We start from the raw sequence: 18,420 nt of genomic DNA on the forward strand, positions 1-18,420 counted from the left end.
GAAGACATTTGTATTTAAGAATGAGTGCTTGACAATTATGTTATTTTACTTTAAAAGTTAATATAATTTTTGAATGTTACAGATTAACTAGGTTTAATATGGTTAGTTGCTATTTGGTTACTATTTGGTGGGGTTGTTTTGTTGTTGTTTTTTGTTTTTTTTACAAATTCTGTTTTTCTGGGTGGTGTTAATGTGTAATTTATTCAGGGTGGGATAGTATCTTCATGTCAGTGGGGTGACCACAGTTTACTCCAGAGAAATCTGTGCCTCATAATGTGTATCTGATGTGTGAATTTGTGGAATTTTTCAAGGGCAACTAGTGCTCGTCATTCCATGAGATGAATTCTGTACAATAGAAAACCGAGGAAGAGTATTTGAAATGAACGATTTCATGTTGATGATTATTAGAGAGGGGCCAATGCTGCAGAAGATTACTGGTGAACATTCACAGGCATTGGTTATTGTTTTCAGGAATGTAGGCAGAAAGTTAAAATTCTAATGAGTTCTTACACAAATATGTAGCAGTGAGAAATTTGGATTCAAGGGACCATCTTGGGGATTTTTTAGTAATTATATTATTAAAAACAATAGTAATAATAATCGCTAAGGATTTGAAGTAAAGTAAGTTTTTAAACTGAAGAGTGATATGGAAATTATTTTTTTCATAGACCAATGCTTTGATCAGAGATTGAGACTATAATGGTTTCTGTAAAGGAAATAAGGAAAATTACACCTACTTACAATGTTGCAGTAGTGCTAGGCATTTTGTGGATCTGTCCCATGGGTATGTTTACTTGTTTTTTATATACTCACTTAAAGACACAAATACCCACTAAATGCCCTCTGCCTTCATACCTGACATACCATCAGCATTTTCCAGACATGAGCCATTTGACTAGAAGAAATTCTCTGCAGCAGAACTGATCACTGAGGTCTGAGATGTGGCAGTTATTGTATTTATGAGGCTTATGGAAAATAGTATGGGAATATGATACAAAAATATAATTAAAATGGACCTGGATTAATAGAAGAAAGGACAGGGGGAAAGAAAAGCAAAGGCTGAAGGGCAAGCTCCGTGTAGCAGACTGAAGCAGCCGTGGTGCTAGATCTTATCAGATGTTTTGTCACTCAAACATGCACAAAAAATGAATGAAAATAAAAACCCCAATTCATGAGGGAACTCTAGTTTTCTAGAGGTGAAAAAGTAAAAGGAAAATACAGTTATATGATGCAGAGCAACCTTCTTCTACTCCTTCATTAGGAAAGATGTGAGCGTACACATTTTGTATCCATCCCTGCAAAACCAGAACACAGAACTGGAAGTACACCATAGATCCCAGAATCAGGGGAGAGCCAAAGAGAGAAGCAGCTGACCTGGACTGCCACTAGCACTCCTGCATTACTTCATGCTCAGTGGTGCTGCTAAGATAACCACTCTTACACAGGTTGAATCTAGAGTGTTTCCAAGAACTGAGTTAATTAGTGAAGTATCCTAAAGTTAACTAACTCCCCTGCCAAAAAATGGACTCTTCCATTTTCCTCACATGATTATCTGGGCACTTTCACTTTTCCATATATAGGAGCAGCTCAGGGACTGACGGATCAGGCTAGGTAGGGATACAGACTCCAGGCACATGCATACTCCTTGCATGCAGGCACCGATGCAAGCACATGCTGCTTTCACACACTGAAATTCAAGTTAGCCAAAGAGGTAATAAGTGAAGATAGCAATAGTCCTGCTGATAGAGCCTTCTTAAACAGAAGGCACTGAAGGCAGAGCTCTTCAACCACCATTTATCATAATCCGTCAGCAAAAGCATCAGAACCATGAATGGGCCAGTGGATGGTTTATGTGATTACACACTTGATGATGAAGGGGCTTTCATGTTCACATCGGAGTCTGTAGGAGAAGGACACCCAGGTAAGAAGCCAGTTCTTGTAAAAGTCTAAAAAGTGTAATATTTTCATTTGAGGTGTTTTAAAAGCCTAAAGAAGAATCTACCTGGTGTTAATCTTACTAGAGAAGTTATTTGTAACAGGATGCTTTTCTACTCTATTTCTACTGGACTTTGTCCATACAGACTGTAGAATTGCTATAACTACAGTGCTTCCAACAGGAGTCTGTGTGCTTCTGTAGGGTGTGTGTTCAGCTGAGGAAGACAGTGATGTTTATGGGTGCTGCTCCTTCCTTTTCATGTAAATTTCTTTCAGTATTCCTGTGGAGACACTACTGTATCTCTAACAGGTTCAAGTTTCACGTATGGGTAAGAATGCATAGCTTGCTTCTCGAGTTTCATATCTTTATGAGCCCTGTGAAACTGTCCTGCACATATGGAGTGGTCTAAGACTGTCACCTATGACAGGAATATCCCTAAGTAGTAGCCTTAGAGCCTTTTTTTAGTGGTCCCAGCAGCTGTACATGGTGAAGCCATCAATTTGCCCCCCACCTCCCACCCCTTTCCATCATCTGATGCAATATATGGAATTGCTTAAGCAAATAGTGGATAGTTATTTGCTAAACTTTATGTATGGTCAGCAGAGATTAGTTCCATTTTATTGAAAACAAATATTCATCCACCATAAACATACACCTTATGTCAACAGCAACTGTTCCCTCAAGTGAGGCCAGGGGACAATGGGCTATTTGAGGTCCTGAAAAGTGTATTTGTTTTAGAAGCTGATTTGGTGGCCTGTGCTTTTTGCTGTAATAAGGCTTTTCAGGTCTGTATTCATATTATGTGAGTGAAACATAAATTGGTGGAATGATTTTATATCAGAGGATAAAAAGGTCAGCAATGAGAACTTTATGTCTATAGTTTGATACTCTTCTAGATTAACTTATTAGTGCAGATCAAATCCATGGCTGATGCAATTGAGTACCTCTCCATCAATGTGAAGGCAACTGCATCAGGTTAAACCAGTTGTGGTTATTTCTGATGTAACACAGTCAGAAGATGACAGTGATGTTTTGTCCTTGGAACCTATGTCCCACGTTGAATTTATATTTATTTCCATCCAGTGTCTGTAGTGCTACGTAATTTCATGCGAAAAACATAATACAGTGTGGTAATTTTATGTGGATGATGTTATTTCCAAAGATAACTGGTCACAAGTTATGCTACTCTAATCATTGTTTTCTAATCATTTTGGGGCAAAAATAGGGAAGTCTTAGAACAGAGAGTGTTCAACTGAGTCCCCAGATTTAGCTTTGTCCCTTGGTTTGTTTCCTTACCAATCCTCTCTTTATCTTGGTTCTTGTTTTAGAATTTGGCCCATTTTTTAGTTATTTTTCACATTCCCTGCTTTATTTCCAAGCTCTCTATTGGGCCTTTCTTTTAAGCCCCATTAATATTATTTTTTTCCTGTGCTGAAATACTAGGCAGGCCCTTGAGAAACAGTTACCACTTGGATATCTCTGCAGCTTCTCTCGCCTGGCAGAGCTCGCTGGGTCTCTGGGTACTGTAAGATACAAAGTACCAACCTGGGGCGTTTATTTTAGAGTGAGTGGAAAACTGAATTTTACCTGGGTGTTTTCAAGGCTGTGATGCTTTCTTAAACAGCCTAGATCTTCATTTAGGGTACTGAAAACCCCAATGCCTATGGCAAAGGGAAGATAGAGATTTTCCAGATCAAAGGAAGACAAGCTGGCAGTAACTCTGAGTTGTCCTGCAAATTCTTTTTCCTGAGAATCAGCATTGGATCTTAATCACCTCAGTGATAGCTCTGGCTCCAGACAGCAAATTGATCACCCCTGCATCCTGGCCAAACCCCCCTTTTCCCCTCTGCGGTTTTGCACAAGAGGTGTAGACATGTCATTAGGATTTTATCACCCAGGAAAATCTTGGCTATTTCTTAAAATGAGGCTCAGTGCCTGAGGCTGTAGTTGGGCTTCTGATGTTATCTGTACCAATAGAATTTTATTGTGAGTTTTGATTTCCTCTGTTTATACAAAATGGATAATTTGCGTGTTCTTGATTATTTCTCTTCCGTATGTGATAGTATAATTTTGCTAGAGGGCATTATGTGAAGTAAAGATCCTAAACCAGATCTTTGTCTGGTGGAAATTTGAATTGTTCTGATTGTATTAGCTGAATATTGAATGATTTAATGGAGACCTTTTTAATGCACAAAGCAGGAGAAATGACATGTCTATTTATTTGAGTGTACAGAGAGCTGCCTTGAATCTGTGCAATGCCTAGAGCTGGGTGTCACTGAGAAGTCCAGATTCCATAGAAGCAAGTAATAGCTGTCAATAATTAACATAATTAACATACAGGTACCACCTGTGCTCCCCAAATACATTATAGAAGCCTGTTTATGCCATCTTCTCTCTCCAGATTCTTCAAAATCCCTTGGGCATAATGTTTGGGAATTCCTTTCAGATCTTTAATAATTTAGTGGTGTGGTGTAAATTCCAAACTCTCTGACTCTCTGAAAATTTGCACATGACTTCTTCATTTCAATATAATAATTAAAGGACACAGAAGCATGAAAAAGATAACTTGGGGGGTTTTTTTTGTTTGTTTTTTGGTTGGTTTTTTTTTTTTTTTTTGGTCTCTGTATTTTGTCACTGCTCCATTTTCATTTCCATTTCGGTCCTTTAGTGTGTATCATGCTGCACAGGTTTCATGGTGCTTTGAAAATCATTCTGTTTCTGTGCCCCACAATGTCTTACAGATGTCAAACCACAAAGGAGTAATTCCTTCCCCTAGCTGGGGTGGCTGCAAACTGCCATTCTGCCATTCAGCTTTCCAGAAAGTATCAAGGAATCTCTTTAAAGATATGAGACAAAACATCTTCTAAAAACACCCTCAGGTTTTCAAGCATATTAAAAGCATATGTTTATCTTCTAGATATTCACAGAAAAAAAAAAAAAAGGAAAAATTAATGCAGAAAATGCAGATCTTTCCAGCATGTCTTATATCTAAGATTATATATACTTAATGATATGCATGGTACTTCAGTAAACTCTGCATTGAACAAGGAGAACAGATGTACAAGACATTTAGACACTGCTAACATTGCAGTACCACCACAGTTATCAACTAACACTCCTCAAGTGTTCTTTTAAATAGGAAAAATGTACAGCAAAATGTACAATGTATTTGAAGTTTTTCTGGTGGAAGTCTTTTGTAGGAAAGCTGATTTTTTGATGAAATGCTTCTGATAAGTATCTGCATTTCTTCTCTTTTTTTTTAGCAGAAAACTGTTTGCCATATTTTGAATATAAAAATTCATGTTCTAGTTTAATTTTTTTTCTGTTGATAAAAATAACATATTAAAAATACTGAATTTAATGTTGATGATTACAGGTTTTGAAGAAAACCAAACTTGCCATTTCAAAAGTTAAATGTTTATTATATTTACTACACCATCAAAGCCAGAAGTGTGGCTGTACCACTTTGTTATACTTTGTGGAGCTTTTTTGAATAAAATTTTCAGTTTTTACTGCTGTTCATTTTTTTTTTTCCATCTGTGTGGTGAGTGTGCGAAACTGAATTCCTGTGAAGGTTCTGAGAATTTTTGTTAGGCTCTTACATACTCTAGATTCATGTAACAAACTTATCTCTAACTATCTGGAAAACTTTGGAGTTTCTTCCAATTATCAGGGATCACCTTTGTTGTTGAACACCTCCTTTACTTCCTAGTATTACAACTGGGATTTGGAGTAGGGTTTATCATCAGCCTCCCCAGACTCATTTTATGGTTAGCAAGAGCTGTTTCATGGCTAGTTGGCATCTCTGCCATAAGGCTGGGCCTGTGGGATGACTGGATTTCATGAAAAGAGTCATGGCTATCTAAAACTTTCCTGCTCAGTCATTTCAGACACCCCTTTTGCAATGTTCATTTTATTGGATAGTGATTGATGACATTGAAGGTATGTATGGACTGAATTCTGACCTATAAAATAGGTTTTTTTAAGATTATAGCATCTCACCAGGGGTGTTCCATTATGCTTTCCCTGTTTCTAAAAAAAGGGAAAATAAAATGGAAAAAAAAATGGACAAACTTAAACTCTCACTTAGCAGATAATGAGAGAAATGGGCCAGCTGAGATGAGAAATTTAAATAACATAATGAAGAGTGCACAAAGCCTGGCTAAAAATATAATGCCTGGTTTTATTTTACACCAGAGACCTTTACTAATAGACATGCCTTTAATGCATTAATCAGCCAATCATCCAGCTGAATGATTTCTCTTTTCCATCTTCACAGACATATCTGTGTCTGGATTTGGATCTACTTGTACTAGAACTGCTGGTTGTTGCACCAACAATCAGATATGACCTGTGTTATCAAACTGATTTGCCTCAGACTATTTTAATGTAAAGGTATGCTCCACTATAGTAGATCAAATTATTCTAATCTGTTATTTTTGGTTATTAGGGTCTCACATAGATGTTAAAGATCAGAAGGGATCTCTAAAATATGATCTGACTTCATACATAAATAGTAATATTTCATGCAAGATTTCTTCAAACAAGCTAGTTTGTTTGGCAGTTGAATTTAATTCATACCTTTTAGAAAGATACCTAATTTTCACGTAGACATTTGAAGGATAAGGAATCCTGCATGCCTCTAGATGAATGGTTTCTATGGCTCTCACTCTTTTCAGATTTCCTTATTGAATCTTTATTTTTCTCTTTTTAACTTTCATTTATCAATTGTAGTTACATTATTTACCATCAGAAAAAAAAACGACCTTTTTCTCTCAGCACAGTATTTTTAGGTTCTTAGGGCCAGGGATCTCAATTCCTATAGGGGTTTTCTCCAATATTGCAGAACTAGATTGAGTTTGATTGATTTCATCCTGTAAGATAGACTTTTCTGATTTAGGACATTCTTCTCATTCTGTCCTAAACCTTCCCACGGCTTCTTTACACCTTTCTTGAATGTTTTGGCAAGAATGCATATAATATTCCTATATTAGACATGGGGGACAGTGGCATCTAATGCAGGTGAGACATGCTTCAGGTGGAGCAAGGACAGCAGTAAAGGTTGTTCATTGAAACTCTGGGAGGTGAAAAAAAAGACTACAAAGCAGTCCCAGTCACTAGAGTTTGCTGCTGGGTATTGGACCTGCACTGAGAAAATCATTCTAACCCCACTTGCTCCGTTGTATCACACAGGTAATAAATTACATATTTTATGCTTGAAAATGTAGATATATCTCCTTATAAAAATGAATACTTTGAAGACAGCAAGCAAAGATACATTTTAATCACTCCTGCCACCTTTGTACCCATTGTTTCTTAAACAGGGTTCAGTTGTTAATCTAATTAAATTGCATGAATGGTGTCTGATTCCTGTTTGGTAATAATTGTCCCAAATTTAGTAATCCATGTACAGTTCTTGCAAGGCTGAAAGTTCCAATGCAGCCTACATTTGCTAATTGTCTTTTGTGTTCATTCTTTTTGTGTTGAAGTGGTGAGATGGGAGTGAATATGGAAGATAAAATTGTCAGAATCACATTAGTTCTCTAGTCCTTGATTTGTAACTCTTAGCTAAATGTACACCTCCTCCATGAAAATAAGTGTGAGTTTATTTTGACTTGTGTTTAAGTGTATTAAAGCCTCTAATGACAGACTCTTACAAAACATTGCTTTCCAACAGATTGTGTTGCACACAGCAAGGCAGGAGATTAATTTAATTTGCCACACAGCTTCTTATGTCAAAATCTAAAAGCAGTACTAGACTTTTTTTTAAAGAACAATAAAATTAAATTATGTAAGAAAATTAACCATTTTCATGCAAAAGCTATTGCTATGAGTGATGCCCTTTTGTGTCCATTAGATTAGCTAGATTATTTGATTAAGATTCCCTATTTGTTTTAAAGATTAGAATATAAGGAGAGAAACAGATAAAATATTATTGTGACAAACTTGAGCTGAAACCTTTGTATTTGGCACATAATTAAAAGTTTACCTCAAGCAAATTTCAGCTGGTAACCCCTTCTTTGCTTCTGTGTGTGTATTCCCTGTGCTGCCTTGGGTGTGTTGCAGGAATTAGGAGGTGACACTGCCAGATGATAGGAAGCAAAAAGATGACAAAAAAGCAACCCCAAACCCAACCCTCCCATGAGCTATGCATTCTCTCTATTAATCTACACACTCTCTCAGGCTTTGCCAGCAGTGTTGGTCAGGTGCATTGTAACTTTCTGTTGGGGTGATGGAAGTTGGTGGTGGAACATCTCCATTCCATTAGAGCACCACTAGTTTGCAGAGCTGGTGGTGCTGAGAAAGAGAAAGCTGCCAGTAAAACCTCTTAACCTCTCAGGTTATTCTGTGAATTACACACTTGTTTCACATCTAAGTGCAGAAAACTACAGATAAATTTCTAGTTGGTTGGTTTACACCGGTAGGTAAATGCCCCACTGTGTCTACTGAGTTTGCTGGAAGGATGTTTAATGTGTTTTTCTATTTTGCTACCTTAAATATGCCAGTAATAAGCAATAAAAGAATTCCTTTCTGAAACACCCACTGAAAGTGATGCAAACAGTCCATGTTTTGTATTGAGTGCTGTGGTTTTGAATCTTGCAGATAAAATCTGTGATCAAATCAGCGATGCTGTACTAGATGCCCATCTCAAACAGGACCCAAATGCCAAGGTTGCTTGTGGTAAGTTGCTTGCTGCTTTGCTTTAAGTCACCACACAGTCACATTCTTTTTTTAGGATATTTGCAAAGACCTAGCTTGTTTCACTCTCAAAAAATGACATAAGAATTTCAGTTTTCAAGAGGAGAGATGAGAAGAAACAGTAGAAGTTTTTGTAAAAACTGAGGAGCAAGCAGGCTGTAGAAGGGTAGAGCCATTGATTTTGTGTGTGAACTGAATTGTCCTGGAAGAAACAGGTTTACATATCACTGAATGTTATGACTTTCTCATTTGTAAATTGGACATACTAGTTTTTTTCTTGCTTTCAGACAGATGGTGAATATGAAAAGAATTTTTTATAGATGGGTTAAAAAATATGGATAGAAAGGATTTACACTATATACATTCAATTGGTCTCTCAAAATCAGCATCATCACAAACCACAGTTCTTTTTCTTAGTGGCTGGTTTATTCTGCTATTGTGATCCTGTTCTCATCTCTCTTTTCAGAGACAGTATGTAAGACAGGAATGGTGTTGCTCTGTGGGGAGATCACTTCTCGTGCTATTGTGGATTACCAGCGAGTGGTCCGAGATGCAATTAGACATATTGGCTATGATGATTCAGCTAAAGGTTGGTGGAAAAACTCATGAAATTGTGGAAGAGCAAGCAATAGCCAACTGCAAAACAGGTCTGTCACCACTTCTATACAGGGGCTTTAGCAAGCCTGATACAAAATGGATGTGCTGTGTGAAAGCTGCTTACATGGTGCTACATCATATATTTTCTGGCTTTATCCCAGTAAGTAAAAACTGTTTATTAGTTAAAACTGAATTTGGAGTAGGCAGACTATACTTTGAACTGTGGTATTTGGTTAACTGCAACTTGAACCATAGAACCTGTCAGTCCTCCAAACTTGCAAGAACTTGACTCTTGGTTTTTCATTTGGCAAGCTGATTGTTGCATCTTGGTGCAAAAGAGAGAGAAGAAACCTAATTAATTTCATTTGTATTTTTGTATTTTTCCTTTGTTTTTTGTTCTGCAGTATCATTTAGAATTCCCAGGTTGTCACTGCAGGGTGCTTTGTTGGCTTTGAGTATCTCCTTTTACACTGAGCTGTATGTTGTCCAGACCTAGGTTGTGAGATATGCAAATGATAAAAAAGACAAAGTGCTCTGTGCACCAGACACATTTCACTTTCTGATTTGCATGTATCTGTTTATAAAGTAGAAATATTCCAAGTATTCTGTTACAGTGAAGTGTATATTTCAGAGCTTTTGGTTTACAAGTTGTTTACTGCAGTCCATTGATTGCAATCAAATTTGCAGGAGATTGTGATGGGAGAATATTCAGCAGCTCAGCTGCAGGTTGCACTGTCATACAACAGCAGTGCTTCAAGAACACAGAAGCAAATCTAGGAGGTCATAAATCTCCTTTTTATCCAAACTGCAAACAAAGATGAGGACAGATTTGGTGACGCAGTAAAAAACAATTTCTAAAAGTAAAAAAGAATCCTAAATGAAACAATTATGTACAGAAATATAATTTTCTTCTCTACATAGCCTATTAAAAAGAGGGTGAAGAGCATTCAAGTGGATCATATGCATGTTTTATTGGCTGAACATGAGTTTGGTCAGAAGCTGTCAGTAGCTAGAATTCTAGCAAAGGTTGGATTTGGAGAGAATCTTCTATAAGTCTTTCAATTTCTTTTTAAAACCTTATTTTTGGTTGTGGAAAGTCATACAAATTCCCATTTCCAGCTTTGTTGTGAAACCTGAATCTGGTGTTTTTCTGTTTGTGTTTCATGCAAAGTCCCATGAGAGATTTAAGTACGGACACTGCTTTGTATGTATTAGAAATAACGTGGAGACAGCAGTCTTCCATTGCTGAAAAACTCAGCTTCTGAGAATTCATGTAGAGGACTTCATTAGTATTTATTTTTAGTATTTATTTGGGAGAGCCTCATAATCTGAATTGGTTTAGCGCAGGGAGTCAGTGCAAGAAAAAATAACCAGTAACAAGCAAGAAAGGCAGCCCTGTATGATCCACCCTATCCAAAAAAGCTTTCAAGTATGGTATTGACAAAAATTTTACTAAAGAATAGCAGTTTGGTTTTGAGTTCTGAATGTGGTATCCTTCAGAATATAAAAATTATGTCCTCTGGTTTCATGTTACTTTCCTAAATTGTGACAGAAAAAACCTAATTCACTGCTATTCTTTTTTCCAAATAGGCTTTGACTACAAGACTTGTAATGTTTTAGTGGCACTGGAACAGCAGTCACCTGATATTGCCCAAGGTGTTCATCTACACAGGAATGAAGAGGATGTTGGTGCTGGAGATCAGGTAGGCATAGCATCACATCTAAAACACCAAAGCTGTTTTAATGAAAAAAGTTTACTCCATCCTAATGCCCTCTTTTTTACATCAAAACCCATGTCAAAGTATTTCCACAGTTCTCTTTACCCCAGAATAAAACCCATAATTTTACTAAAACAGTTGGAGGTTCCTTGAAGGCAGACTTTTGTCTGGTATTGTTTTAGCACTCCAGGCAAATCAGGAGAGCTCTGGAAGCTTGTAGTGCTGAGGAGGTTCCTTTTAGAACTCAACAAAGGTTTTTTGCTTATGTATTTCAAGTTTTTGTTGTGTAGTTTTAGGTTCAACAGACCATTCATCTTGCAGCCAGTCTTGCCATGTAACATGGAATAAACAAAGCATCTTTTCACATTCAAAGTGCAGTTGAGATTTTGTGCAGCAAAAAATTAGTTGATGTTTCACCTGCCCTCGGCATGAGTACAATAAATACCAGAATACATTTAATTTTCCCTTATTCCCAGAGGCAGCTCTTCTAATAGGTGTTCCATGCAATTAAGACTGTCCAAACTGAGTTTCTCTGAGCTAAAGAACATGTATAGGCATTTATGGTGGGTTCCCAAGAGAGAGCTACTAACAGAAAAACTGCATAATGTGACTGAGTTAATTTAACATTTACTAGTTATCATTAGAAGTAATGTCTCGTTTATATGAGTGCTTTTGAGAGCTGTAAGAATGCAAGTATCAGAGTTCAGGAGCCAAACTAATACTGTTAAAAAATACCTTGAGGAGTAAATTAAAATGCTTTTCTACTGTCATGGGGACATAATACTACCTAAGATGAAAAAAGATTTTACTTTCTCTGACACTTTGATGGCCTCACTTTCCAATTGATCCGAGTGCCTTCCTGTCTTTTTTTCCCTTTTATTTTTTCCCCACAACATACACTGGATGAGGAGAAAGAAGAAAATGCTCCTAATTCTATTTAGCAAATGATAATCTGATGCAGGGAACATGACAGAATTATAAAAGTAATGTATAACAGTATAAATATAATATATAACAGTGTAAGCTGTGACTCTAAGCATTTGGCATTGAAAAATCTGAGGCAGGTGCCTTAAACTGTTTGAAGGGTATGTCCTTCATGGAGTGCTCATACCCCATTCCACTGAAATTTCAGATGTGAGCTGCAGTATGTCTGTATTCATACATAAAAGCCTCTGAAACATTTCCAGGCTACTGAAAACATCTTTCCCATGACAGAATAGTCCTGAAGTATTTTCTCCAGCAATTTTTTTTTTTTTTTTTCTGTAAGAGAACCTATTGGTTTTTTCACATATATGTCTTCATTTTTGTTCAGGTTTCTAGCTCAACATGTAAGCCTTCAGGCTAGTGAAAAAATTCTAGGAACATTGTCTGCTTCTTATGACACTGTAACATGTTGGAGCCTGATCTGAGTTTTGGCTTCTTGCACTGTGATGTAAAACAGTAGAAAGTAATCCTGAGGATACTGCTGACTCTTTGATTCAGATTAAATCTCATTGCCTTTGATTGTGGTGCCTTTAACAGTGATTGAAGTATGTTCTCTCCTTCTGTAGGGTTTGATGTTTGGTTATGCAACAGATGAGACAGAAGAATGCATGCCCCTAACAATTATTCTTGCTCATAAACTGAACGCCAGGTTAGCAGAGCTGAGGCGGAGTGGAGAACTCCCTTGGCTGAGGCCTGACTCTAAGACACAGGTAAATACTGCAGGGGATTGTCCAGAAAGTTGGGAACCAACACCTTTTCTTTCCAGAAATACTGAATTTTTTTTGAAGACAGCAGTTGATGCGTTTCAGTGTATCAGCATAACCTACAAGTAGCAGATAAAGCTTTTCCACTGCTTGTGACATTGTCTCCTTGGCTGTTGGAAAATGGTTAACTTGTCTCAGAGCACTTCAGCCCCTGCCAGTGAAGGGACATTTAACCCTTCAGAACTAAGGTGGTTGTGCTTGTTGGAAAAGTCACATCCAAAGGATTTATTTGTATTTAGGGGTTCAGGCTGACATTTTCAAGAGGCACTAAGAACATAAATTTCTGAGGCTTGAAAGTTTTGAAGGAAACACCACCTGAAAGACATATTTTGGATGATTTCATGGAGAATCAAGTTGTCTTTATTGAGTTGGGTTTTTTCTGGTTTTTTTTTTTCTTTTTTCTCTCCTTTTTTAAAAATTTTCCTTTAGCATAGCAAAGATGCAGTGAGGAAATAGGCTTCATTTCTCATACAGCGAGCAGTGCTCACTGTAATATCAGTACTGGCATTTTGCTACAGTTTTGCTTTTGGAATAGGTTGGGTGACATTTGATGAACACCACTAACACATTTACAGCGGCTCTGTTGTTGTTTGCCGTTGTCCCTGTGCCCCTCAGGTGACAGTTCAGTACACGCAGAAGAACGGAGCGGTGGTCCCCGTGCGCGTTCACACCGTTGTGATCTCGGTGCAGCACGATGAGACCATTTCCCTGGAGAACATGCGCAGGACCCTGAAGGAACGTGTCATCCAGGTCGTCGTCCCTGCCAAATACCTGGATGACAAAACTGTTTATCACCTTCAGCCTAGTGGACGTTTTGTTATCGGAGGGCCTCAGGTTTGTGTTGCTGTATTATTTTGGTGGTCTTATGAGGTTGCCTTTCACTATATGTGTGTTTTCAATGGTTTTGGCATCTCTGTCCCAGGGTAAGGACAAGCTGCTGGTGGAAGACTTCTCCTGGATGTGGGAGAAGGTCCCAGGGTTTCATATGTCCTGTGCCTAAGTAAACTTCGAGGGCCTGGTGATACTGTACATGTCTTGTGACCAGGCAGACATGTCTGCGCCCGATTTTTCATTGCATGTAGAGTGTAGAGCCCAATTCTGGGTTTTCTCAAACCCTCTGGGGACCAGCACTGAGTGAGACCTGCAGTCCTTCCTCATGGGAAGCACTTCTTACAGACAGATGGACAAGAAAAGCTTTAATTCTCTTACAGTGAACCTGCTTTTCAGATCTGCAAAGCTCCCACTGTTCTGTCTGACACCAGTAAGAGCTGAATGTGTTTCTCTCTCCTGAAAATTAGCCCAAATAAGGCTTCTTCTGTTGAGAAAATAAATGTTCCTCTAACTTGTAGGCAACGCAGGAAATGGGATTTATAATTTGGTCCTGTACTCACCAAAGTCAAGAAGAACTTCCACTCTCTATAGGATCAGCAATTCTGAGATTTAGTTTTTGAAAACAAATTTACCATGATGAATGTTTTAATCTTCAGATGCCTTCAGAACTATCACAACAAAACTTCAAAGCTCCTTCCTGAAATTATCTTCAGTTTTATAACAAATCCAAGTAGACAGTGTTTTCCCTGTTTTACAAATTCATTCACTTACCAGAATTTTCTAGAATTATTTCTAAAGCACTCTTTTTAAATTAGTGCCATGTAACAAGTAGGAAGATATTGAGACTTATGATTACAATTATTGATTCTACAAAAAAAAAAAAAGTATTTTTATACAGTTGAATAGGTTGTATCACTGTAATTTTGTGTATCATTGACATCCTAGACTATGCACAAAAGAAAGTCAAACTTGAGCTGTAACAAACCAAGGCAGCAATCATACCTACATACAAAAAAAAAAAGCTACACACAGGAAAATTTTTATGTGTGCAGTGAAGTGCACCTATTAAAAATGTAAATTTTTCAGATGTGTACTGAACTGCATCCATTTTAAAATGTACTACAGTTACAAGTGATAAGCTAGCCAGGTATTCCTTGCTACTCTTGTGCTGGAGCTGTGTTGCATATGTTTGCACATAGAAACTGAGAAGAGTCACAGTGTCCACTTACAGCTGTTTAAACCTGGCCTAAGTTTACTCAGTATGGGTCAATCTGCCTATGTGTCCATGACCTTCCAATTGCTATCATCACTTGTGCAATTTACAATGGCATTGCAGCAACCAGAAAATAACCATTTCTCCTCTTGACTTTAACAGCTTTAGCTTTCTGCTTATTTCTCAGAAGAGTGTTACTCAGTTTTATTTTTAGTAAAGCTGGCTATAGGAGGCTGTCTTACCTCCAGCTCAATTTATCTTAGGAAGATACATATATTTAACTTGGGATTTTCATCTTTTGTTTTTGAGTGTAGTGGGACCTTGAATTCTGGCTATGGCAAAATGAGTTGGTTTGCTGTTGTCATTATTTTCCTACCAGCAATACCTGCTGGTGTGATGAGGACAGACATTACAGCTCATCACAATGACTTCCACACACTTTACAAATGCATTTGTACTTGTTTAGCAAAGGGTGGGTTTTTTTGCCTTTCACATGTCCATTTATTCTTCCTCTCACTCAGTTCTGCAGCCAAGTCATGGTGGCAAGCAAGGTGTTCCCATTGCAACTGTCTGCACCATCAAAAATTGCTGTTTGAGACAAGCGGAAAAACCCAAGGACAGGATCCTTCAATATATGCTCAGCTATCTAAAATACAGATTTACATCTCAGTGCTTTCTTAGAAGAATTGAAAAAACAGTGCCAAAGGTTTACTTTTGTGTATATGCACAGTCTTTCTAAGAAAAACTTTGACTCCCCCCCTTGTGTTTGCTGTGCAAACATTCCAGCAGTTGAATTTTAGTAACATGATGTTCTGATGCAAAGAATTTCAAATCTGCCTGCACAGGTGGCAGTGGAATTTAAAATTTGAACATGTTTTCTTTCACACCAGAAAGCTTAAGGATTTAGTAAATTGCAGGGGTCAGACAATTAGTCTGGTGCTGATCAGCTAACTCAGATAAAATGAAAAGCACTTGTGAGGAGCAGTCAGGATAGCTGTAGGCAACTAGAGTATTACCTATACTTCCTTTTTTAATATTTTAGAATACTCATCTATATGTATCTGTTGCTAGAAAGAACTAATCCTTTCTCAATTACCTGTGACTTCCTAGTATTCCATACCTGCTCTGTACAGATCAAATTAGACTATAAATATTTTGGGCTTGGAAATGCAGTTTCTAGTACATATAAGAGAGTCTCTGATACTGCACCTGGAAGTGCTGGGTGCCAATGTCCATGTAACCATTTATAAGGTACCACTGACATACATATAAAAATAATCTACTGTAAATAAAATAAGAAGCTGTGATTTTGACTAAAAGATAGGAAAGCCTGGATTGTTTTGGTTTTTGGGGTTGTTTTTTTTTTTGTTTTTTTTTTTTTTTCCCATAATTTAAACAATGTGAAATCTCTCAAGAGTTCCTTTATGGCACATAGCATTTTAGCAGCATGCCGTAATAGGTTTGGATATTTAGTAGGTAATTTCTAAACCAAAGCTTCCATATTTATAATTAAATAGCTATCTGGGTGCAGGCCTGTTTGCTTGATTAACCAAACAAATTTGTGGATGGCTTATCTTGAGAATCTGGCTTTAAAGAACAATTACAGCCAGCGTTGTACCTTGGTGAGACAAGTGCATTCCTTCAGCTCCCCCCCAGCAATGCCAGTGTGGTGACCTTACACATTGCTGCAGTACTCTGAGGGAATGCTTGGCCTTGTTGGAGACTGAGTGGATGTGAAATGGACAACTTCTGTCCCTGCTTCAGGGTGACGCTGGTGTCACGGGCCGGAAGATCATCGTGGACACCTACGGCGGCTGGGGCGCGCACGGCGGCGGGGCCTTCTCCGGCAAGGACTACACCAAGGTGGACAGGTCGGCCGCCTACGCCGCCCGCTGGGTGGCCAAGTCCCTGGTGAAAGCCGGGCTCTGTCGCCGTGTTCTGGTTCAGGTATGGCTTGCTAAGGACGTTGCTGCTCTCAAAACCATTTTCCCTTTTTAGATTTTCTTTGAATGCCCATTGTACGAGCTACTGTAGTAGAGGTGGTCTTGGTTTTCTGGAGAAAGAAAGACTCGATGCTTGGTTTCAAGCCCACTGTAATGTCACCAACAGCCTGCTGGCTTCTTGAAACTGAAACTTTGCATTTAGCTTTTTGGCTATTTTATTGGCAATGTTTCCAGATATTTGTTGAGCCCTCTACATTCTGACACTCACACTCATTGAAATGAGTATGACGTGACTGGATAATGAGGGAGAAAGTAAACCAGAGGACTCAGTATTTTCAAAGCTTTCTCTTCTTTGTTTATACAAATACAGATTGTGCAAATATGAGAAGTGAAGGAGAGGCCTTAGTTTTCATAAGATGATTCATAAATTAATGCTTTCTTCTGCTGCCCCAAGGTGCTATGTTTATTGGCTGACTAAGGTATCTTTTTTCCCACAGGTTTCTTATGCCATTGGGGTTGCCCATCCACTGTCTATTTCACTGTTCACTTACGGAACTTCCCAAAAAACAGAGAAAGAGCTGCTGGACATTGTGCACAAAAACTTTGATCTCCGGCCTGGAGTCATTGTCAGGTAAAGAAACACACAGAAAGGAAAATATCCCAGTAGATGCATCCGAGAAATGATTTCTTGCAAAAAATCATTTCTTCTAGCTGTTACTGAAGGTTTGGCCTTCTATAGTATATGGAAGTCAAGTAAAACAACTTTTGCATTCCAAGAACTTTAAGTTACTTTGCTCTGATAAAAATGTATCTTTTGGCTTACCAAAGGAATTTAAGATTATTTAATCTTTTCCATTTAATAGTAGTTATCACAAAGTATCTTAATATGAAAACATTTTCCTTCTTTTTATTATACACACAGGGATCTGGATTTAAAAAAGCCCATTTACCAGAAGACTGCATGTTATGGTCACTTTGGAAGACAGGAATTCTCATGGGAACTGCCTAAAAAACTCGTGTTTTGACATTAGTGACATGTCACCTTTTAAAACCAGAAAGGAAGACCAGTAATGATGAGGATGCTTCTGAAAATCAAATTTGACAGCTTTATATTCAGCATAAGGAATTTTAGATTTTAAAAGGAAAGAAAGAAAAGCTTATTTTCTTGGAAATTGATTTTTTTTTTTAACCCTCAGTGTCTTTCATTATCTAAGATATAATGGACAGAGTCTGTTTTTTAAATTAGCATAAGACAACAAAATACAGTTTACTTTTAACTGCTGCTCTGTTGGTTCTTTGGATAAAGACTAAGTGTGACTCAGGTACTCAAACCAAAAGCTGAACCTCAAGCTTTGATGGGCAATGGTGAAGATGACTTTCCCAACTCTGACTAAGGATCAGCAGATCTGTTGCTTCTGATTAGACAATGGGAAATTCTGGGGTCCAATTTCCTTACTGGAGTTAGCAATGCCTATGGCTGGGGGCTGCTTTGATGGGAGAAGGCTGAATAGCACCTAACAGTATTTTTGCCTCTTTTATAAAAGATGTTAACATATATGTAATATTTAAATCACCTTCAGTGCATATGTGCTGTTACTGTCATGTTTCAATTACTTGTGTTTTTGAAACAAAAGTGCTCTCCTATGACACAACAATCATAGAATAAAAAGCTTTTTCCTACCGTGTATGTAAGGGTGTATATTTTTCTATGTTTTTTTTAATGGTGCTGTTAAAT

General features: G+C 37.8%; 1 protein-coding gene across 1 annotated transcript; it reads left to right on the plus strand.

The window, feature by feature from the left end:
• The first annotated feature begins 1,604 nt into the window (after positions 1 to 1,604).
• On the plus strand, positions 1,605 to 18,372 carry MAT1A (methionine adenosyltransferase 1A). Its single transcript, XM_021526656.3, has 9 exons — positions 1,605 to 1,921; positions 8,540 to 8,617; positions 9,102 to 9,224; positions 10,823 to 10,935; positions 12,501 to 12,644; positions 13,314 to 13,532; positions 16,507 to 16,689; positions 17,183 to 17,316; positions 17,608 to 18,372. Exons 1-9 carry the CDS (start codon positions 1,828 to 1,830, stop codon positions 17,708 to 17,710), a joined length of 1,191 nt encoding a protein of 396 aa, XP_021382331.2. The 5' UTR covers positions 1,605 to 1,827; the 3' UTR covers positions 17,711 to 18,372.
• Positions 18,373 to 18,420: the final 48 nt, after the last annotated feature.

This window comes from Lonchura striata, chromosome 6, assembly GCF_050655825.1.
Source record: "Lonchura striata isolate lonStrDom1 chromosome 6, ASM5065582v1, whole genome shotgun sequence".
Lineage (NCBI taxonomy): Eukaryota > Metazoa > Chordata > Aves > Passeriformes > Estrildidae > Lonchura > Lonchura striata.